Source organism: Lycium ferocissimum, chromosome 1 (genome assembly GCF_029784015.1).
Source record: "Lycium ferocissimum isolate CSIRO_LF1 chromosome 1, AGI_CSIRO_Lferr_CH_V1, whole genome shotgun sequence".
NCBI classification, from domain to species: Eukaryota; Viridiplantae; Streptophyta; class Magnoliopsida; order Solanales; family Solanaceae; genus Lycium; species Lycium ferocissimum.
The window spans coordinates 52,086,660-52,111,591 of record NC_081342.1 but is presented as its reverse complement, the minus strand read 5'-3'; the positions used below and the strand labels follow the sequence as shown (position 1 = coordinate 52,111,591).

At 35.7% G+C, this 24,932-nt stretch overlaps 1 protein-coding gene across 1 annotated transcript in view; it reads right to left on the bottom strand.

Annotated features, from left to right (window-relative positions):
• Positions 1-22,229: 22,229 nt before the first annotated feature.
• Positions 22,230-24,932, bottom strand: part of LOC132065121 (uncharacterized) — a 15,456-nt gene continuing 12,753 nt past the window's right edge. Inside the window, exon 5 of the mRNA XM_059458369.1 lies at positions 22,230-22,722. Coding sequence (XP_059314352.1) covers positions 22,674-22,722 — 49 coding nt within the window. The 3' untranslated portion in view covers positions 22,230-22,673. The remainder of the gene's footprint in view (positions 22,723-24,932) is intronic.

Sequence of the window (24,932 nt, the reverse complement as noted above, 5' to 3'; positions counted from 1 at the left end):
CATTCTATGGCGACGATTATAACTATTGCATAAAGATATTGTCCTATTGGAACACTTCTGCACTTAAACCATTACATAAAGATACCGTTGCAATATGAATCTTGCAACGGTTATTCAGACCTTTGTAACAAAGCAATGCGTTTAGGAAAAAGTCTACTGCAACGATTTCTTTTCCTCTTTTAACATCGTTGAACCCAACTGCACAACCTTGAACCCTAAACCCTCAAACCCACGTAGAATCAAGGCATATCGAAACATCAGCCTCCAAAATTCATTAAAATCAATGAAGTATATTTTCAATTAATATGGTATCGGCTATATGTATATATAAATTCTTTCATTATCTCTTATCTGTTGCTAAGTCTACCATAACACTTAAATGGATATATTGAATGAAATAATGCTAAATAACAAACAGAAGTGAGGAAGTCCGGTTATTTTATTTCTGCACGTATACCTGGCTAGTTGGAGGGTGCAAGCAATCACAAAATCAACTTCGTCTATGAACTATTTTCTTTTTTTACCAACGACTAATGCTCATGAATTTCCTACTGCTATTATATTGTTTTTTCATCGGTTAGGGAGGAGCGGTGTAGGGGAAACCTAGGGTCTTACTGTATTTTATATAGAATTGTTTATCCATTAAAACAAGGGAAAATAGTGTTTTTGGTCCCTAAGTTATCGCCTTATTTCAGTTTTGATCCTTGTGTTATTTCGCTAAGCACATTAAACCTTCAATTAATCTAGATGTGTGATTTTGCTCTTTTAAGCTGAAGGATGTAAATATTTAACAGAATTTGTGTTTAAAAATATACATTAAAAAAGGTAAAAAGAAAAGAAAAAAAAAGAATATACTGGGATCAGGGTGCAGGTGACTATTTTTATTCACTCTTGGATGGATTTTCAAACTTCAATCCCTTTAGGCCATCTCCAACTTTGCACCATTTTTTGCACCAAATGCTATTTTAGTGCAAAAAATGGTGTTTTGGAGCTCCAACCTTGCACTATTTTTTGCACCATTTTGGTGCATGAATAGTGTTGCACCAAATTTGGTGCAAAACTATTCATGTACACCATTAATATTCATTAATTTTTTTTTTGTTATATAGCACTTTTAGTTTAACATATTATAAATTTTAATTTTTAAATTTAGATTCCTAATATACCTAATTATTTTTTATGTAATATCTTATAATATTAATTTTACATCTTAATTTTGGAGTGTAAGTTTTATAAATTAATTTTCGTATATATTTTTTTATGTAAAATTGTGAGTTAATTTTATTATAAGTTATAATTGTATAAAAAAATATAACCATCACAAAAATGAAAAGTGTAAATATAAAATATAATATGTTGTTAATAATATGTCGTCGCGTTTTTGGAGAAAAGAAGTGCTACATGATATATTAACTACATTTATTAGACTGCACAACATGAGAATCAAGGATGAGCGTGATCTTAATGCACCAATTCAAGATGCTTGGGAAGGTCCAACTCCAACAGTAGAAATAGTAACAGATGAAAATTACCGATTTGAACAATTTTTAGCTCGACACAAAAAAATTAAGAACAAAGATGCTCATTTTGCACTTCGTAATGCATTAATAGAGTATTTATGGGAGCAACATACTAATCATGGAAGTTGAATATTTACGTAGAAATTAAAATAAATTCTACCTTAATGTAATATTTATTTAATTATATTTTATCAATGATTTCACTTTTATTTGAATTATCCATTAATATGTATAACGTATAATATTTGCTTACAATTTATATTATTTAAAAATTTATGGTATAAAATAATTTTATATTAAATGGTTATATAACAAAGGATTATGAATTACATGGGATGGATATGTAAAAAAGAAAAAAAGAAAGGATTTGTTTTATGAAATTAAAAAATAAAATTTAAGTAAAAGAAAATAATATAGTATAGAAGAGAGAGAAGAACATAAAAGGAATATTCTTTTTTGGTGTAAAAAATAGTGCAATGGGTTGCAATTAATTTGCGTCATTTTGGTGCAAAAAATGATGCAATGGGTTGGAGATGCCCTTATCATTCCTTTTAAGCGATGATTCTCTGCCTATTTTTCTAATGATTTTTGTTCTTCCAACTTTATTTTATTTAACTGTAAAAACATTTATTAGGTTAAATATTAACAACAAGATTAAAATTTCTTTAGTTAATGGAATAGGAAAGGGAGTTGTTTTCTTTCTTCATTTATTTTCACGCTTCAAAGAAAGATGATATTTATTTATACTATATTTCTACTATATTAGAAGCACCGGTTGGTGCTTCTTTCGTCGTCCGTCTGTGGACCCCCCCCCCCCCCCCCCCAACACCAACATTAAAAAAAAAAAAAAAATTTGGCCCCCATATTAAACAGGCCCTAAAAAAAAAAAATTGAAAAAAAAAAATTATGGGCCCCATATTCAACAACATTCAGTATTAAAAAAAATTGTGGGCCCCATATTAAACAACATCCAGTATTAAAAAAAAGTGGAACCCACCACATCCAAACTCACGGGAAAAAAAAGTGGACCCCATATAGTAGAAATCAAGCAATATTTAAAAAACAAACAACGTTAAAAAAATGCTGGCCCCATATTAAACACGATGCGTATTCATAGCAAACACTAATATAATAAAGTTTTAAATACGGAGCACAAACTACAATGTTATATTAATCGTGTTTTGAACATAGTATCTCATATTGACAAAATCAAGCAATATATAAAAAAAAATGAATCCCATATTAAAAAAATAAACAATGTCAAAAAAAAAAAATGCAGACTTTGTATTCTTAGCAAACACTAATATAATAAAATTTTATATACGGAGCACAAATTACAATGTTATATCAATCATGTTTTGAACATAGTAAAAATTGTAAAAAAAAAAAAAAAAAAATTGTGGGCCCCATATTCAACAACATCCGGTATTAAAAAAAATTGTAAAAAAAAAATTATGGGCCCCATATTAAACAACATCCAGTATTAAAAAAAAAGTGGAACCCACCACATTCAAACTCACGGGGAAAAAAAAGTGGACCCCATATTAACAAAATCTAGCAATATTGAAAAAAAAAAGTGAATCCCATATTTAAAAAACAAACAATGTTAAAAAAAAATATGGGCCCCATATTAAACACGATGCGTATTCATAGCAAACACTAATATAATAAAGTTTTAAATACGGAGCACAAACTACAATGTTATATTAATCGTGTTTTAAACATAGTATCCCATATTGACAAAATCAAGCAATATATAAAAAAAATGAATCCCATATTAAAAAAATAAATAATGTCAAAAAAAATAGTGCGGTTTTGTATTCTTAACAAACACTAATATAATAAAGTTTTAGATACGGAGCACAAATTACAATGTTATATCAATCATGTTTTGAACATAGTATATATATATAAAAAAAAAAAAAAAAATTGGCCTCATATTAAACAGGCCCATAAAAAAAAATTGTAAAAAAAAAAATTGTGGGCCTCATATATATTGACCCCATACTAAACAGCATCAAGCAATATATATAAAAAAAAAAAGTGGAACCCACCATCTCCAAACTCACGGTAAAAAAAGTAGACCCCATATTAACAAAATCAAGCATTATCAAAAAAAAAAAAATTGAACCCCATATTCAAAAAAATAATGTTAAAAAAGACTTTGTATTCATAGTAAACACTAATATAATAAAGTTTTAGATACGGAGTACAAACTACAATGTTATATTAATCGTGTTTTGAACATAGTATATATATATATATATATATTAAAAATAATGCAAATTAATAATGTCCAAAAAAAATGCACCCCATATTAAAAAATCAAACAATATTCATGTAATTTCCAAAGTATCTCATTAAGTCAATAATAATGGATTCATTACCGCGTGCGTATCAATCCATTAGTGGGAGCAAATGAAATTATTGTACATAAGAACATACTTAAAATACTTATATATTAAAATAAGATAGAATTTAATTACTTTTTCATTTTTTCCTTACTCTAATAAATGTGAAAATAATTGTGGGCCCCATATTAAACACCATGCGTATTTGTAGCAAACAATAATATAATAAAGTTTTAAATACGGAGCACAAACTACAATGTTATATTAATCGTGTTTTGAACATAGTATCCCATATTGACAAAATCAAGCAATATATATAATAAAAAAAAGTGAATCCCATATTAAAAAAATAAACAATGTCAAAAAAAAAGTGCAGACTTTGTATTCTTAGCAAACACTAGTATAATAAAGTTTTAGATACGGAGCACAAATTACAATGTTATATCAATCGTGTTTTGAACATAATGTGTGTATATATATATATATATATATATATATATATATATATATATATATATATATATATATATATATATTATATACATAAATATAATACAAACTAATAATGTCAAAAGGGTGGGCCCCATTATAACGACACCAAGCAATATAAAAGATAAAAATAAAAAAAGAAGAAACTATATAAAGCATGGGTTTAGACCCATGTTTCATCGTCCGTCGTCCCTTTAAAAAAAAGGAAGAAAAAAAGTGGACTCCACCACATCCAAACTCACGGGGAAAAAAAAAATGGGCTATATTAACGAATCAAGAATATTAAAAAAAAAATGTGAATCCCATATTAATAAAACAAACAATGTTAAAAAACAAATGCTTAGAAAATCAAACAATTAAATCAATAATAATGGACTCTTTAGAATAAGGAAAAAATTAATTTCTACTTTGTTTCATTTTAAACATGTAAAATTAATTTAATAATTTGAATTAGAATTATCTAAATCAAAATTTGATAAAAAATAATAAGTATTTTACACCGTTAAATTAATCGAATTAAAATTGAAAGTATCAACGATATTCAAAATATTGCTATTGTTTTATACGAAAGAGAGGAAAATAGTTTCTTTTTAAACAAGTCTTCTCTTTTAAAAGGTATTAATAAATTTTCGTTGCAAACATGAATAAAATAAAGTTTTTTAGATACGAGACAAAACTACAATGTTAAATTAATCGTATTTTGAACATATATATATATATATATATATATATATATATATATTATCATTATCTAAACACAACTACATATACATAGATACACTATAATCCGAAGTGTTGCGCACGGACATAGGCCATCTAGTATTATATATAAGTGCCAATCTCAATTTTTGGTCGTCCTCACATTGCAAAAGATGAATTTTGATTGGTTGCTTACTTACACATGTCTGTTACTCCTTGCCTGTTCCATTTTTGACACACACATCTGTTTTTCTTCAGTCCATATGAGGTGGGCCCTGCAATATTTTGTCTATTTTGTTTTAGCCCCTTACTCCCTTTAATTTATATTATGAGTATCATATTTTTAACTTTTATATTTAGTTCAAAACAAATAGTAATTTTTACGTAAGCAAAAGAATATTAATGGAGTAGCTTTTTTCCTTCTTTCAAATTTACCCTTATTTAGATAAATACATTTTAACATGACCAAGAAATTATATTAAATTGGTACTATTTAATTAAGGATAATTTAGTGAAATCGTTCCTCACTCTCTCGGGATAAGTATTTATTTAAGGGGTGTGTCCTAGCTAATAACACCATATCATATGAACCGAGTGGAGTTTTAGTTTACCCTTTACATTATTTATCATTATATATTTTAGTAAAATTTAGTTAAGCGCGTGGAGCCACATTTTGGTTTCTTACGGGAGCATTATTAGATCTTATTGATTACTCTCTCTTCATTTCAATTTATGTGGGACTTTTCATTTTCGGAGAGTTAATTTGACTAATCTTTAAAGCTAAATTAAATTACAGCCAGCTCATACCCAAAATCAATTTAATATTTTACGTTAAACTAAGATATTTAAAAACTATACAAAAGTACTATAATTACAATTTTAACTTGTGATTAGTATTTTTAAGTATAAACTATATATGGAGAACCAAATTGATTCTTGAGGTTCATTTAATGAATTTAATTTTTTCCTTAATTTCATCTAACACTAAACTTAAATCACCACATTTAACTAACATAAACTCTTGCGGAATGAAATATCATGAGTGAAATTAAAATCTTATAAATATCAAAAAATCTATTTCAATCTATAAATAAGGAAATCATATAGCCAGAAATTCATAAAAACGTCAAAAAATTCAATTGATGATTTTCATCAAGTTGTAATTATTGTATATAATTTAGATCATGTTACTTTACAAAATGTTGAGTCGTTTGTATCTCTTTGATAATTCTCCTGCCAGACTTCCTTCCCCATAAAAGAAATTTTGTTTAAAAATTGTCTAATTAAGAGAAACTTTAAAAATTTAAAAGACTTTTCCACAATACATATTTAACATGCCATTAAATTATATTAAATATGTAGTAAAAAAATATGACACAAATTATACTTCTTAAAAAAAAAATATTACTGCTTTTATATTTTGAATTAAGCCCGGGCCTCGCGTAACTAATTATTATACTTAGAGATAAGCAAGAATCTTAATTTTTGTCGTCCTCACAACCAGCCCATAGGGACCCACAGGGGTAATAAAGTTGCATACTTGGCTGTTGTTGTTGCTTTCTCACTTTTGCAAATTATCAGAGTATACGTGGCCTTTGTAATTGGTCATATTGATATCAAAGTAACTTTTTGAGAATCTCTTTTAAATTATTATTACTCTTTCGTCTCAAAATATTTGTCATGTTTCATTTTTTGAGAATTAAATTACATAATTTTAAATAATATTTTCTTTTAAAAATCATTATATTGTTAAAAGTCTTGCAATTCATAGTATTATTCATATAGTTTTTTAATATCTAAATTTTAAAATATTGAATTAATCTAATCAAATATAACTCTGAAGATTAGGCAAATTGCCTTCCAAAAACAAAACGTGACAATTATTTTGGGATAGTGGGAATATATTATTTATTTTTATATGTTCTGGTAAAATTTAGGCAACTTTTTTTTTTTTTTAAACGGTTGGAGCATTTATTAGGTCTTACTATATCTTTTTATTAAACCTCCAAGTATTTTGTTTCTTTAGCGAGTGATATGAGGTTATAAATATCTGTTCTAAAATTATGTTTAAGAATAGTTTTAAAATCTTTTACTTTATTAATGTACTCCACTTATTATTATTATTATTATTATTATTATTATTATTATTATTATTATTATTATTTATTAATATTCTTGTAAGATCGTTAGGTTTATTTGTGTAAAAACTCGAAACTAAGATTATAAATATTGTAGTATAAATTTGGAGTTATTGAATTTTTTTGGTGTATTAGATGATTCTAGAAGATGAAAACATGAATTTTTCTAATACAGGTGAAAATAAAATACATTATTAAATCTTAAATGAGTTCAAGATAAACAGGAAATGAGTTTGAAGCAGAGCAGAGTTAGAGTGTCGGCTACGAGTTTGGTCGAATTCGGTAACGCTTTGGTTAAAAACTTGTATGTGTCTTAAAAATTCATTGAGTATGTATAGATTATTAATTTATGACTAAGTAACTTAAGAAAATTATGATTCGAAACTCATCAACATCTGATTTGAAGTAAATAATATGAAAGTTAAAGATGTTAAAAGGAGTTAAACGAAAGTTTTCCTTTTATATATTGGAAATATTTTTATTTGAAATTTTAATTATTATACAGTAAGAAGTGTAACAAATATTATATTTTTTTTAATTAAAATATCAGCGTTTATATTTTGAGTAAGCCCGGGTCTCATGAAACTAGTATAAGGGAGATGAAGACACACGTATCCGTCCTGTTCCTTGCCAATACTTGAACTATTTTCTCACTGATACAATTGAGTGAAGTATGGCAATAACTATTTCCTTTGAAATACATTTCCGATGTCACAAGCATAGCTTTCCCCACCCTCCAGTATAGTCTTTTTTCTGGTTTTATGCTTCTCAAAATCAGCCATGGTGGTGATGGAACGCTTGAAGAAAATCAATTCGAGTATTCCTGGCTGTTTTTTTATTTTTTTTATTTTTTATAAAATAGTAGTACTATATTTTTAAATGCTAATTTTGTTAACTATTTAACATTTGTTAGCCTAGAGGAGCAAAATCACACATTTAAATTAATTGAAGGTCTAATGTGCTCAGTCAAATAACACAAGGATCAAAATTGAAATAAGGCGATAACTCAAGGACCAAAACCGCTATTTGCCTTTAAAACAAATGTAAGAATTTCTTTTTGATAAGGACAAATTTGAGGAATTATATATCACAACAAAAAAAAAATCAGGAAGTAACTAATATGTTTTTATTTTTATTTTTTATAGTCACTGCTAATCCTCCGTCAAATAGGATTAGCGATGAAATTTTACTGTCTAGCTACAGAAGTTATCACGCTAATTCCTTTTTTGCCTATAGTGATAGTATATTCAGAACCCCACGTGGTTACATGGAGCTCGATGACAAATAGTTTTGCCTTTCTGTTTTGTTATTTACTATTTGGAGAAACCTTATACAACAAACTTACCAGTCCGGAACCAAAATAACCCCAAAAAAAAGGGTATGAACCAAAATACCCAGAAAAAAAAAAGCAGTGCAAAAAATACTTTAACGCATGAAAATCATGCGTTAAAGGACATAACGGAGACGGACCCGTTAAGTCCTTTAACGCATGATTTTCATGCGTTATTGGATGTTCTATTTTTTTTTTTCTTTTTCTTTCTTTCTTTCCTTTTCCTTTCTTTCAAACTTTTTTACATACTTTAGCCATAGATTAATCATGCTTCGAGACTCCAAAACTTGAATATTTTGTATAGAACCTGATATTTTTTTCTGCGTGTAGGCCCAATACATCAAGGATTCATAGACGTTCGGATAGTCATTTTAGGGGTTGAAAAGGTGCCCGAAGTAAGTTTTGTTTGAAAAAACTTAGTGTTTTTTTCATACTTTGACCAACGATTAGTCGTGTGTCAAGACTCCGAAACATCAATATTTTATATAGAACCTGATATTTTTTTCTGCGTACTATAATGTAGGCTCAATACATCAAGGATACGTAAACGTTCGGATCGTCATTTTAGGGGTTGAAAAGGTTCCCGAAGTAAATTTTGTTTGAAAATACTTAGTGTTTTTTCCATACTTTGACCAACGATTAGTCGTGTGTCAAGACTCCGAAACGTCAATATTTTATATAGAACTCGATTTTTTTTTTAGTACAAATAATGTAGGCCCAATACATCAAGGATACATAGACGTTCGGATAGTCATTTTAGGGGTTAAAAAGGTGCCCGAAGTAAGTTTTGTTTGAAAAAATTTAGTGTTTTTTCCATACTTTGACCAACGATTAGTCGTGTGTCAAGACTCCGAAACGTCAATATTTTATATAGAACCTGATATTTTTTTCTGCGTACTATAATGTAGGCTCAATACATCATGGATACGTAAACGTTCGGATCGTCGTTTTAGGGGTTGAAAAGGTTCTCGAAGTACATTTTGTTTAAGGTTTAAGTATTTTATTTTTTAAGGTTTTGATTTAAGCGTGTTATTTTTTAATCAAGGCATAACTTTATTTTGAATATAAATCTAATTCTAAAAAATATAAGGTGAAAAACTAGTTGTAAAGTGGTCAAACTTTAGATGGTCATAACTTTGCGCTCGGACGTCCGATTTACGCGTTTTTTTTTTGAACTTGCGTATTTTTTCGAGATCTATGCGGACAAACTGCCTTGGCCGAGCCGATTTTTAAAAAAACACCTTTTATCCCATTCAATTTCAATTTTTTCCCAAATTGGCGTGAAATTTTCAGTTTTATTTACTTATAAGATGATGATACGCAATAGATTTCAACGTAAAAATTCCAGGGTAATATAGTTGTGAATGTCAATTTCACTTCTGCGGTTTCAATTTTTGAAAATAAAGCTGACTATATTTTCTCGACATATAAAGTTGACTAAAATAACCTTACGATCAAACAAAACTTACTTCGGCACCTTTTCAACCCCTAAAATGACAATCCGAACGTCTATATATCCTTGATGTATTGGGCCTACATTATTGTACGAAAAAATATCGTGTTCTATATAAAATATTGACGTTTCGGAGTCTTGACACACGACTAATCGTTGGTCAAAGTATGAAAAAAACACTAAGTATTTTCAAACAAAATTTACTTCGGGAACCTTTTCAACCCCTAAAACGACGATCCGAACGTTTACGTATCCATGATGTATTGAGCCTACATTATAGTACGCAGAAAAAAATATCAGGTTCTATATAAAATATTGACGTTTCGGAGTCTTGACACACGACTAATCGTTGGTCAAAGTATGGAAAAAACACTAAGTTTTTTCAAACAAAACTTACTTCGGGCACCTTTTCAACCCCTAAAATGACTATCCGAACGTCAATGAATCCTTGATGTATTGGGCCTACATTATTGTACGCAAAAAAAAATATCAGGTTCTATACAAAATATTCAAGTTTTGGAGTCTCGAAGCATGATTAATCTATGGCTAAAGTATGTAAAAAAGTTTGAAAGAAAGGAAAAAGGAAAGAAAGAAAGAAAAAAAAAAAAAAACATCCAATAACGCATGAAAATCATGCGTTAAAGGACTTAACGGGTCCGTCTCCGTTATGTCCTTTAACGCATGATTTTCATGCGTTAAAGGTACTTTTGTACCTGTTTTTTTTTCCTGGGGTATTTTGGTTCATACCCTTTTTTTTGGGGTTATTTTGGTTCCGGACCCACAAACTTACAACCTTTTCAAAAAAAAAAAAAAAAAAGAGGCTAGGACCATTTCTACTAGATCCAGGGGCGGATCTATACGACTATGGATTCGGCAGAACCTAATAGTTTTAGCTCAAATCCCGTTGTAACGACTAATCTTTCGTTCCTGAAAATAATAATCAAGACAAGAAAAATAGCGACAAAGAATAATATTTGATTTCAAGAATTTGTGCGGGGGTTACAATCTTTATGAAATCTTAAACGTAAAGATGTAATCCTCTCGATTCTTCTCCTCACAATACGGCCGTCAATCAAGGGCTTTGCTTGTTCTTGAATGGACAGATCACTTGTTGTTGATATTTCACTATGAATGCGGAGCTGAGCTTTAATCACAAACGTAGAGGTATGGAAACTTGCGGCTCACCACTTGGAGCGAAGACTTCTTAGTATGCGGAAGACTTGCGGCTGAGAGCTTCTCTATGTATTTTCCCCCCTTGGCTTTGTGAAGACCCCTATTTATAGTTGCAGGGGAGAGCTAGGGTTTGTATATGATTGGTTGAACCATGTCATTTGAACACTTGGCGACATTTGATTGGTTCTTCTATTGACTTGACATGCTGCGTCACTTATGCACGTGGCATGATTTTATTGGTCCTTGACTTGACTTGGCGCGCCACGTCATTTGACACGTGGCATGGACCTTGGGCTAATAGAGTGGGCTCATCATGTGAAGTCCAACAAGATCGACTAGTCCAATTGAATTAGTCTTTCAATTAAATCCATAACAATTGGACTTAAGCAATTAATCCAATTATATTAGCCCATAATATTTGTTCGGACTAATATACCTTGGATTTAATATAATTCGAAATTTCTTATGAATTTACTTTTAATAAAATTTCATCATCTACAAATGCCCCCATTTCAAGGCTTGTCGGAGTGTCCAAACTTTTGTAGACTAGGCTTGAAGTATTAACTTGATGCTGTAATTGCAATGTTATGCCACACCAAGTAAGAATATGATGGACTTTGAATTAAATGTTCACGTGATGTCTCTTGTGAAAATTTTAGTCCATGCCATATTAAACCATACTTTTCAAATGGGATTTGACTTTTCCTTGTATGCCAATGTACTAACCCTGTTAGTAATATATTTTCCCGAATTGTGTTCTCCTAGTTTGTATATGATTAGGAGACTTCCAAAGCTGATTGGTTTTTTTTTTTTTTTTTTCTAAAGGAATTAGGACACCCAGTTGATTTTGGACAATGCTAATTACCGTTCATACCGACTTTAGCTATATAACCGCCTTTCGGACCTTTAAGAATAGAGATGCGCTTCTCTTTCGCTTGGCGTCATCAATCAGGAAGACAGCAAATCATATTACCAACATATATAACTCTCCTACACTTTCCATATTTGCATGGTATTTCCTTGTGATTTATTAGGAGAAAATATGAACTTTCCATAAGTTTAAACTTTCCATGTATAAGCCTAAACTTTCCATAATTTGGCTCCAACTAGAACAAGGATTTCTTTTGTTGGACACCTATAAATACCTCGTCTTCTCATGGTTATTGAGCATCAATTTGTAGCACCCTCGATCTGGTTTGAACCCATCTCTATCAGGTAATTTTCTTTCAATATGAATTTTCGTCACTTTCTTCGCAGCTCTACATGTCTGTGGTAGAAAATCCATATCTCGATGTAGGAAAGTCGAAATCATGATCCGCTTGATGTTTCGGAAACTAGACTCGTAGAGCTACGTCATACGCGGAAACCACGACCAAATTGCTTATATATTTACTCAGATATTGATCGAGAATCAGACCTTCAGTTCTGGTTCGCTGGTTCATTAGTTTTGTGCGTCCTGACGAAAAATCTTATATCTTGACTTAGGAACATCGCAATCACGAACGGTTTGTGGCATCGGAAAGAAGACTCATAGAGCTACGTCATATACGAAAACCACAATCAAATTGCTTCTATATTGGCTCAGGTATATTTTTTTTAATCAGCCACAGAATCTGATTTTGCTTTCTTGGCTTTGGACAATGCTCTACGAAACTTACTTGTCCCTTTTTTTATTTCTTTTGCAGGTCTTTGGGCGCATCTGTACGGCTTTAACTTTGAACAAAGATGATTCACTTTCGTGACCGCGATACGCCGCATCCTCATCTAGAGATAGTGAGCGACGAACGAAATTCGAACGCCAAAGTCCTTGCCTTGGAGGTTCAACCTCCAGTGATCGGTGCCTTCTCACTTGACGGAGAGCTTTCTACGCTTCATCTTGCTGAATGGTCTAAAAAGGAGACCAAAGACATCATGAGAAACTTTTCAGGCAAGGCCATTGTTATGGACGTCCCTCTGTTGAAGTCCGCAATTCATCGAGACGTCGCGTCTACCGAATCTTCTCATCCCAAAGGATGTTTCAGCAATTGGAGTGTTCCGCCTTCTGTATTTGGTGACGTTTGCTACTTGAGTTCTTGACAACAGGTCCAATGCACATGCCGAAGACGACGAAGCATAAGTTACGGAGAGATTGATATTCAAGATCGGACTATTGGCCCCAAGATAAAGCTTCGTGATATTGGGGCTCACCATGCAAACTAGATTGTCGTACTTCAATCCATATCCATCATGCCAAATTGAAGCGTCGTGCCAATGGCACCGATTCGTATAGAACCAAGAAGCTTAGTGCGGTTCACACCGTGGCGTCGATTCGTTTAGAGTCAAGAAGCTTCGTGCAATTGGCATCATGGGCTCCATCATCCTTTTTTTTTCTTTTGCGGTTTATGAGAAAGTGCAAAATGTCTCGATATCATACCAAGAAGATGCAACAGATGGTCGTTCGATTAGCGAGGAACTACTTCGCGTGTCCTCTCTTGTGGCTCGGCGAGAAAGAGGCGTGGAGTGACCGTATTTCATCTTTGGAGAGTGAGCAACCGTATTCCATAATTGGAGACACATCGACCGTATTCCATCATTGGCGGAACATCGACCGTATTCCATCATTAGAGACATATCTCACATCAACCGTATTCCATCTTTGGCGAGCTAGCATATGGCGCATCTCCGCAAATATTTCTTGGTGTAGGAGCGATGAAATCATAAGATGCTTGTCTCTAAAAATTTAGATATTGGAGGGATGTTTCGTGGCAGAAATCCTTCTGGATTAGCTATAGAAACTTCTTGCATTTGGTCCGAGCGTCTGTCGTATCGCTTTCTTTCCAGCTCTGTGCTTCGGTGGGAGAAAATTCATAACTCGGAGTACGAGTGTTGGAATCACAAGATTCCAATTTCTATGGAAAGAGGACTCATTGATCTACAATATATATAAAAATCACGGCCGAATTCCTTCTAGATTTGTACAGATAATTCTCCAAATTTAGCTCAGATGCTGCCTTGTTCTACTTTTCAGCTTTGCGCTTCGGTGGGAGAAAATTCATAACTCGGAGTATGAGCATTGGAATCACAAGAGTCCAATTTCTATGGAAAGAGGACTCATTGATATACAATATATATAAAAATCACGGCCAAATTCCTTCTAGATTTGTACAGATAATTCTCCAAATTTAGCTCAGATGCTGCCTTGTTCTATTTTTCAGCTTTGCGCTTCGGTGGGAGAAAATTCATAACTCGGGGTACGAGTGCCTAAATGACGAGATTCCAATTTTGTTGGAAAGACGACTCACTGAACTACAATCTTTATAAAAATGACGGCCAAATGCTTTCGACATCTGTACAAATAATTCTCCAAGTTCAGCTTAGAATCTGTCTTGTTCGACTCTTCAGCTTTGCGCGTTTGTGGTAAAAAAAAATCTCAACTCGTCATAGGAGCGACATTCTAGCTTTGGCTAGCGACTACTTGAAGCATCCATCAGATTTTTTAGTGGCATCATTCTTTGAAGAAATAACGCCGACTTGATAGAGGCGTTTAAAACAAACTGCAATCATCTTCGGCTTCAATTGCTGCGAATTGTCTTCTTCTTTCCAGTTATGTTTGTCTCCTCGCTGAAAGAGGTCAAGCGTCGATCCCATATCGCCGTGCTATATATGTATACATATATGATTTTTTTTTTATTTTTTTTACTCATGCGACTGAACTTAAAATGAAACTCTAAGCGCCTACGTACCTCGGTGAAGAGGATCAAGTCATTTCGTAGTTCCGAAAAAGAAGAGTTTTTTTTTTTTTTTTTGTCCTAACTTTTTCCTAGGCCGCCCCTTTCGAGGTTTTCAACCTAGAGGACTTTTTTTGTTTGTCCTAAATTTTGCCTAGGCCGCCTCTTTCGAGGTTTTCAACCTAGCGGACCTTTTTTTTTTTTTTTTGGGGGCCGTACACAGTTTAAACTCATGCGGGCCAGGAGTATCATCTTACTTCAAGGATAGTACATCTTCAAGAATTTCCCGTTGATGGGACCGATCCGCAAGCCATCTGCATCTATAAGCTTGTAAGCACCACTTGTATAGGCTTCTTGGACAACATATGGCCCATCCCACTTTGAAGTGAACTTGCTTCCCGGTTATGGGATATGATAATAGGTCTTCTTACCGCCAGGACTTGATCACCAACTTGGAAGGACCTCAGGCGAACCTTTTTATTGAAAGCACGGGAAAGACGAGCTTGATAACATTCAAGGCTTTGCTGAGCTTCCAGCCTTTTCTCATCAAGGGCCTCTAACTCTTCAAGGCGTAGACGAGCATTTTCTTCTTCAGTGAGCCCTTCTTGGATAGCGAGCCGCAATGAAGGTATTTGGCGTTCAAGTGGAAGGACCGCTTCGACTCCGTAAACAAGAGAATAAGGAGTTGCTTGAGTCGGTGTGCGATGAGTCGTTCGGTATGCCCAAAGAGCTTCTTCCATTCTATCATGCCAATCTCTTTTAGACTTGGAGACGACCTTCTTTAACAAATTGCACAAGGTCTTGTTAAATGCTTCAGCTAGTCCATTTGCGGCAGCATAATACATAGACGAGTTTCGTTGCTTGAAGCCAAAAAGCTCGCAAATCTTAGTCATCAATTTGTTGGAGAACGGTTTGCCATTATCTGTTATGATATAACTAGGAATGCCAAAACGATAGATGATGTTTACTCGAATGAAGTTTGCCACATTCTCCTTTTTTACTTCTTTGAGGGCGACCTCGGCCCGATTTTGAGAAGTAATCCGTTGCAGCTAAGATATACAAGTGGCCACCAGAAGATTTTGGTAGCGGCCCAACCACGTCTAGCCCCCAAGCGTCAAATGGCCAAGATGTAACAGTTGGATGTAATAGCTCAGGAGGTTGGTGTATAAAATTTGCATGAAATTGGCATGCTTTGCAACTTCGCGCATAGTCCAAACAATCTTTCACCATTGTTGGCCAATAATACCCCATCCTTTTTATATGAAAGTGTAGTTTTGGCCCAGTTGATGTGATCCACAAACTCCGTGTGCTTCTTGCATAGCTTGAGTTGCTTCTTCCCCCGACAACGTAAGAGAACTCCCTCGAACGATCTACGATACAAAGTATCTTTGTAGTAAAGGAAGCGAGGGCACGACGACGAATTTCGGTCTTTCTTTTTGGATCTTACGGAAGAATGCTATAACACAAGTAATCGATCATGGTTTGTCGCCAATCGACTTTCTCGGCTTCGAAACAGACCCACAAGAAGCTCGAGTTTGCTTTCTTCATCCTCGTCGTCCTCCGGCGGTACTATCCATTTTCGGCGAGATAGTGATTTGCGCTTGGTCGGCAAAGTCAATGTTGAAGCCAAAGCGACCAAAGCATCGGCCTTCTTATTTTCCTTTCTTGGCACGTCTTTGAAGAGTTACAACTGCTTGCCACCCAATTAATTTTTGTGCATAGTGATGATAGGGACGCAATTAAAACTTTTTAACCTCGTAGGTACCCAATAATTGATTGATTACCAATCTCGAATCTCCAAAGACTTGCAATTAATGCGCTTCATATCGACGACCATTTCAAGCCCAAGTATGAGTGCTTGATATTCCGCAACATTGTTGGAGCAACATTGTGTTAAGGTGAAGGAATACGGTAAGACCTCTTCTTGAGAAGTGACAAATATCACACCAGCGCCAGCTCCTTCGCGATGTGCAGCACTATCAAAATACATCTTCCAAGGCTGTTGAATTTCAATGACCATCGCATCCTCATCGGGTAGTTCATCAGTTAATTCCCAGTCATCGGGTATCGGATGATCTGCTAAAAAATCCGCCAATGCTTGCCCTTTCCACAAACTTTTTGAGGAATGTACACAATCTTAAATTGTTGAAATTTGGGATACCACCTTACTACTCGATCGCTGAGGATAGGTTTCGACATCACAAATTTTATGGGGTTTGCTTTGAAATAAGACGAACTACATGATCTTGAAAGTAGTGTTTCATCTTGAATCGAGAAGACTAAGGCCGACACAACTTTTCAATCGGCGAATACTTCAACTCGTTTGGCGTCATCATCCTACTCAAGTAGTAAAGGGCATTTTCTTTCCCTTCGCTATTCTCTTGGGCTAAGAGTGCTCCAGTGACCTTTCTTGTGCCGATATGTATAGTATCAATGGCTTTCCAGGCACAGGAGCCACTAGAACTGGAGGTTTCGTTAAGTAAGATTTGATGGTCTCAAAGGCGTTGGCACAAGCTTGATCCCATTCGAAAGGAGCACCTTTCTTCATGAGACGTGAACGGGGCCGACACTTCCACGCTAGATTTGAGATGAATCTCCCAAGATACGCCGCTTCCCTTGTGACTTTTCAACTCATGGATGTTTCTTGGCTCGACCATCTTCACGATTGAATCTACTTTAGCTTGATCGATTTCTATCCCCCGATGTCGAACGACAAAGCCAAGGAATTTTCCAGAGGTAACCCCAAATGCACACTTCAGAGGATTCATTTTGAGTTGGTACCTTCGTAGTAGGTCAAACACCATTCTCAGGTCTTGCAAGTGATCACTCTTTTTCTTGATTTTACCACCAGATCGTCAACATAACATTCGACATTTTTGTGAAGGATGTTGTCGAAGATATTTTGCATAGCTCTTTGGTATGTTGCTCCAGCATTCTTCAAGCCAAAAGGCATTACTTTGTAGCAATAAATACCTTTAGGGAGTGCGGAATGCGGTAAGCTCTTCATCCTTAGGTGACATGCGGATACAGTTATAGCCGGATGAGCCGTCCATGAAGGACATCGCCTCGTATCCAGTAGTGGCATCAATCATAAGCTCAGCAATGGGAAGTGGAAATTCGTCCTTAGGGCATGCATTGTTGAGATCCCTAAAGTCAACACATACTCGAATTTGTCCATTCTTCTTTCTCACGGGACAATGCTCGAAATCCATGTGGGGAACTTAACTTCGCGAATGAAACCACCTCGATAAGCTTGTTAACTTCATTTTAAATCAAGGGAACCAATTCGGCGCTCGAAACGTCGCTGTGCTTGTTTGATAGGACGTGTGCCGTTCTTGACAGCAAGATGATGGACCGCAACTTTAGGATCTAAGCCAGGCATCTCTTTGTAACTCCAGGCAAATACATCCTTATACTCTTTAAGTAATTCGACGTAAGCACTCTCTTCATCGACCGCAAGTAAAGAGTTTACATAAGTGGGCCTTGGATCTTCATCAGTGCCAAGGTTGACTTCTTTCAATGCGTCGACTGTTGTTTTTACCCCTTCTTCAAATTCAGGCGGAGCATCCTTAGCGTCTTCATCTTCTTGAGGTTCGCCATCATTGACAGATATATGGTAACACCAAGAAAAATCCTCCAACTCTTCATCAACCTTTATTGGAGCTAAAGTATCCCTTTCATCTTGTACAAAGAATGTGATATGAAGAGCCAACACTTTCTTCATCTTCATCCCGCTCCTTGGTGTAGACCACAACATGCGACTTTGCTTTTAGTACTTCTCCACATGAGACCACAAGATCTGTTTGCCGCCTCATCCTAGAAGGGATCAGACTTCGGAAGTCTTTGGAGATATTTTGAGATTTGGGAAAAACGGATGATTTCACACACTTGTGGTTTCTCCGAATCTTGCTTCCATTCTTCATTGGTCCTAACCTCTCAAATACAGAAACCCTCGCGGTCGACTTTCCAAGTCGGTCAAGGAGAACGACCTTTTGTTAGAAGCGAGAGGTTCCTCTTCCGCGATGATGTAGTTGTTACTTACCTTCTTATGGAGATACGGCGGTGGGGGTTGTTTATATCCCAAGCCTTCACGTTTTTGCTTCGCCGCAGGTTCTATTGGAAGCTTCCCCAATTTTGATGGTTCACTAGGATTGTATCCAGCCTTTGCAAGTAGTTTGTAAGCATTTGGATCGAAACCTTCATCCGTACGCTTCGTAGGGAGTGCTTCGTTTTGTGGCGAGTCGCTAGCCACAAATCTTCCAAGTAATTTCGTGATGACTTTATTGTGTCAATCTGCTTGATAGGAAGAGTCGATCCTCCCAACATGTTTCCCTCGTCCTTTTTGGCCTTTGGAACATAACGGAGAACGAAGTCACTTTCTTACTCGAAGAAGCGCCATTTGTGTTGGGCAACTTCGACATCGGAGGATCTTTGATCTTCCGTAACCCTACCTTCTCCTTACAAGCAACCACCTTTGCATTTTTGTTCATAAACTCGGCGATTATCGATTATCGCAACTTCATCAACTTTTGCGGCACATTTCTTTAAGCAGAACTTGGCATCGGCGAAGTGCGTTTTGTACCAAAGATGAAGGGATTATCATCGGCCATAATCTTTTTTTCAACTCCATCTTCATAATACTTCAAACAACGGTGGTAGGTAGAGGGATCACCTTGTTCTCATGTACCCAAGGCCTACCGAGTAAGATGTTATACGAAGTCCTTGCATCGATCACATGCAACCACATGCACTAGATTGCCGGCTCGCCGATGGTGAGGTCTACTTTGACGACTCCTATGGCTCTTTGTCCTCCTTGGTTGAATCCTTGGATCATCAAACGACTTGCGGAAAGATCCTCCATTGCGATTCCAAGCTCCCTCATTGTGTGAATAGGAAGGATGTTAACTCCAGATCCACCATCGATTAGGATTCTGTTCACCTTTTGCTCACGTGCAAACCCAATCATTAATAAAGGCGATTATGAGGTGTGTCGCCGAGTAGAAGGTCATCATCGGTGAATGTGATTTTAGCCATGCACGCATCTGACTTCGTGAGATGACTTTGCGAGTCTTCGATGATGGACATGACGAGGTCACATTTTTTACTTCCTTCTCATCAACGGTACAACATGAAGCTTTTACATCATCAATGACAAATTTGGTGTGAAACCAACTCGGCAAGTATTCTCCCAATGTTATTGGCCGACGTGGTTCTTGGTAGTATCGCCCCTCTATCTTCTCCTTCTTTGGGTGCTCAACTGGATTTTTTGTTTCGGGTTTACTCACCTTCTTTCCCTTAGTTTGTCGTTTCACTGAATCCTTTCGCGAACCTGTTTTGCGGCGCTTGCGACGAGTTACGAGAGTCCAACCCCCATCATCAAGATGAGCAATTTGGTCTTCGTCTTCTTCAGACGGTCCTCCATCGCTCGGTGTAAGAAGAGAAAACATTTCATTCACATTAATTGGTTCGAAGTCTCCAAACTTAATCATTCCTGCCAGAAACATGTTCGGGATGTCTTTCTCTCCATATCCTTCAACAAAGTTGCGGTCATGACTGATCGAGCGAGCTAATTGTGACACCAACTTGGTTTGCATTTTCTTTCTCATCTTCAAGTGAAATCTTTCCTTCGCGGGCAGCTCCATAACTTTATCCTTGAAGACAAAGCATTTCTCGATAGGGTGGTTGATCAACCGGTGGTACTTGCAATAATTCGGTTCATCGAGTTCTCCTCCTTGTTCGGCCGCTTCATCTCGGGTAACTCAAAAGTTTCAGCCCAAGAAGTTCATCAAAGATTGCGGAAACGTCTGAATCAAGGAATGGATAATCCTTCTCTTGCATCTCCTTCAAAGTTGGTTTTCTGTTCGCTCTATCCTCCAAAGAAGTTGTCTTTACGCTCTGTTTCTTGCTTACTTTAGTGGTGAACTTCACAGGCGCAACATTAACGTTCATGGATTCTTTATTTTCGGTCTTGGAAAAATATCTCCCCACTTTCTTTACTTCTTGCTTATCTTTACCTTTGCGGGATTCGTAGACCGGCGGCGCTTCACTTCTGACTAATCTTTCGTTCCTGAAAATAATAGAGAATGCCACAATCAAATTGATTCTATATTGCCAAATTTGTAACGACTAATCTTTCATTCCTGAAAATAATAATCAAGACAAGAAAAATAGCGACAAAGAATAATATTTGATTTCAAGAATTTGTACGGGGGTTACAATCTTTATGAAATCTTAAACGTAAAAGATGTAATCCTCTCGATTCTTCTCCTCACAATACGGCCGTCAATCAAGGGCTTTGCTTGTTCTTGAATGGACGGATCACTTGTTGTTGATATTTCACTATGAATGCGGAGGCGAGCTTTAATCACAAACGTAGAGGTATGGAAACTTGCGGCTCACCACTTGGAGCGAGACTTCTAGTATGCGGAAGACTTGCGGCGAGAGCTTCTCTGTATTTTCCCCACTTGGCTTTGTGAAGACCCTTATTTATAGTTGCAGGGAGAGCTAGGGTTTGTATATGATTGGTTGAACCATATCATTTGAACACTTGGCGACATTTGATTGGTTCTTCTATTGACTTGACATCTTTGCGTCACTTATGCACGTGGCATGATTTTATTGGTCCTTGACTTGACTTGCGCGCCACGTCATTTGACACGTGGCATGGACCTTGGGCTAATAGAGTGGGCTCATCATGTGAAGTCCAACAAGATCGACTAGTCCAATTGAATTAGTCTTTCAATTAAATCCATAACAATTGGACTTAAGCAATTAATCCAATTATATTAGCCCATAATATTTGTTCGGACTAATATACCTTGGATTTAATATAATTCGAAATTTCTTATGAATTTACTTTTAATAAAATTTCATCATCTACACCCGTATTCGTAATTAAAGTTCACTTAATATGCATAAATAATTTATCAAGCACCTAATAAGCTACATTTTTTATAATACGCAACTCTTAAACTCATAATCCTAGCTTTGAATTTGAATTTAGGCCACCTTATCAGCATTTCCATACATATCCAAGGGGAAATATGAAGAATCATTGCCAAGAGGACAAAAGACAACCTTATAACTAGTACTTCGACCAGGGCAAGGAAAAGTACTTGTAGGATCATCTTAGGGTAGCTATAAGCATTAGGACATCTTGTTTAAGAAATTGAATAAAACGTACGTAGGTCCACAAGGGCCACTAGTGCAACACTATTTTGGAGTTTTGAAAGTGGTACAAGGATTGTTACATCAATCCAAACCATTTTAACAAATTCAATATTTTTACTCAAATATATTATTTATCATATGAGAATTTAAGATCCAAAGTATTCTGATCATTTGAGCGTTACTTGATGGTAAACGTTAGTAGGTTCCAAAACTGCTCCGCAAATATGCAACCTCCCAGTGATGATATTTACATAATGGCTGATATTGTGTGGTTCAAATTAAACCTTTGAATTGGAAGTGTTACATAAACCTTATAGAACATTGGTTTTTCATGGCATCAATCACATAGAAAGATGTCATATTCACAGGTAAGAGGTATCAATAGTGGGGAAATGTAAAATTTGCTGCCTCAGTTCTACATGAAGAAGAGAGCAGAATTTGGTGTGTGCCAATTCCATGAAATATAATGCCTACACAATGATACTAGCAGGCGCCCCTGTTGACTTCTCATCATACCGCCTTCTTATTCCGTCCATCAGATCACTTCCCAAGTCCCAAAGGTGAAGTTCTCAGCTGGCAAAGAAGTTCAAATACAAACACCATACTAGACATGCTGGCAGTTCTGCTAATTTGTTAGACTAGTTTACTCAAAGGTACCTTTAATACCATCCAAGCTCTCTCCTAGGGAGTGCCTGCCAAGACCGTAAATCAATAAAAAACAACAAACTGAGACTGGATAGTTAAAAATGATTTTTTTTTAAAAACACATGTGATTGAGTCAAATTGACTTGAGCAAATTCATTAAGAAAAGATCAATGACAGAATGACAAGAAGTTGCAAGACCTCACGGGCTTTTTGTGTATCAAATTACAGAGAAAAACTTTTTCTGATAACACATAAGATCATGTCATAAATGAGATGTAGGCAAGCAATGGAGGAAAGCTGGAAAAAAAAAAAATCTGTAGGGTTTGTTGCATCTGTTCTTTCCATTGCCAGTTCAGAAACCAAAGATCAGTGGATAAACAAAAGGGTGGTACTTGTACCATAGTACCAAATATTGTAGTTCTTCGAATCACAGGAGTGGAGTTCAGAACTTGGATTATTTTTGGCAGAACAAGTTTGCTTATTCTTCTTGGAAACATCAGCTAGCGTGAGAAGATACAGCATAGAGTTCAATGTAAAACATAGCAGTAAACCATACTTTTCAAGCTTGATACTATGGAAATGCAAGCTAATTGACCACTATGAATTGAAAGAGACTAACACCTCTACCCCAATGTAACAGACTTTAGCAGCTTACACATTATAAATGGCATATATCATGCACTTTGTCCCAGTTAAGTCAATTCTTCGTCCTAACTATGCACAGCAGCTGGTTTCTGCGACACAATCAAAAGTAGAGGGATTTTTAGCTCTATTAAGGACATATATTTTGTTGCCCATTTTGAGCATATGACATGCCATCCTTTTCACTATCTAGTAATGTTTACCAGATAGGTGAGAACACCACACAACTTTCAGCGTAATTCGCTCATTCTACACGGGTCATTATGTTTACTGGTGGCTATGTCAGAGAAAGGAGAGAATAACATCATATTTTAACAGATCTGCTACCTAATCTCATTACTAATACCAGAGAACAGAGATGTATGCATACTCTTCATTTAGTGTCAACTACTCTACCTCTTAAGTCTAAATAGGACAGTCATAGGTATGTGTAACCAGAGGCGGCTCAACGAAATTGGTGGCCTAAAGCCGATTTTTAAAAAAGGCCCTGTGTTTAACCTTAAAATGTAGAACAGTTAGATTTATATGAGGTGCCAAAGATATGCGGCTAAATTCAATTAAGGATTTAAATAGTGTGATATATGATGAAATGGACAAAGAATCAAATCTAACCAAGTGCTGGATACGTATGACCTCGGGCTAGGAAACCGAGGTCGATATCCTTTCGTCACGAGCTACCAAGAGACACAAATAAAATAAAACTCAAGAACAGATGGAAACTGATGCAATAAATTCTTATGATTGTTGATATGAATTCTCTCTCTCCTTCTTGTTGCCAACCCTCCTTTATGAATCAAGACCTCCCCTTTATATAGCAGAGGAGTTTTAAACCTAGTACAATTCTAAAATAAAGCAAGTAAATACGGTAGCCCCGGTACACGTGCGGATCAACGAAATATCGGAGTGACGGCGGATATTTCGGTCTTCCGTTATCGCGCACAATCAACCTTCCTTTATCGCCTCGTGCGGCCCGAGCGCTGATCTCTCGATCCGCGAGGTGCTCGAGCTTCACCCAAGAGATAACCATGACAACGGAAAACCGAGCGTACTTGTGTCCTCGGTTTTACCCGTATACAGATAGTCCCCCTATTTCCCGTGGTGCAATTACTGACGGCGGGAAATGGAACCTTTAAGTCAAATCTCGCTCTGCCCAATGCTGGGTCATTACCCGGCCAAATCTTTGGGGAATCCTCCTTGAATCGAACTCTTGATACGTAGGTGATCCCTTAAATCTCCTCCTATATAAAGCCCATGCCTTCTTTCTTTCCCATGCATCCTCACTTCTCCAAATCTCACTTTGTTCCTCCTCTAAACCTACAGAGATTCCTGCATCGGCTCCCACAATACTCCTCGAATTTTCAACCTTCGTATTCCGGTGCTGGAGATACGTATTGTTAAGGAGAACCTTTCACGATCATGGCTTACGTACCGCTACTGACCCAAGGTGAAGACCAGTCTTCATTCATGCCATCTACTGGAACCGAAGGCCCTGATAGGGAGTCAGAATCTATTGCTGTGAGCATTGTCCCATCGGGCTTTAGTTACACGAATGACTGTATAGTTCTTCACCATCTTGATCCGGTGGAGGATTTCGAATCTCTTATCGACGATAGCG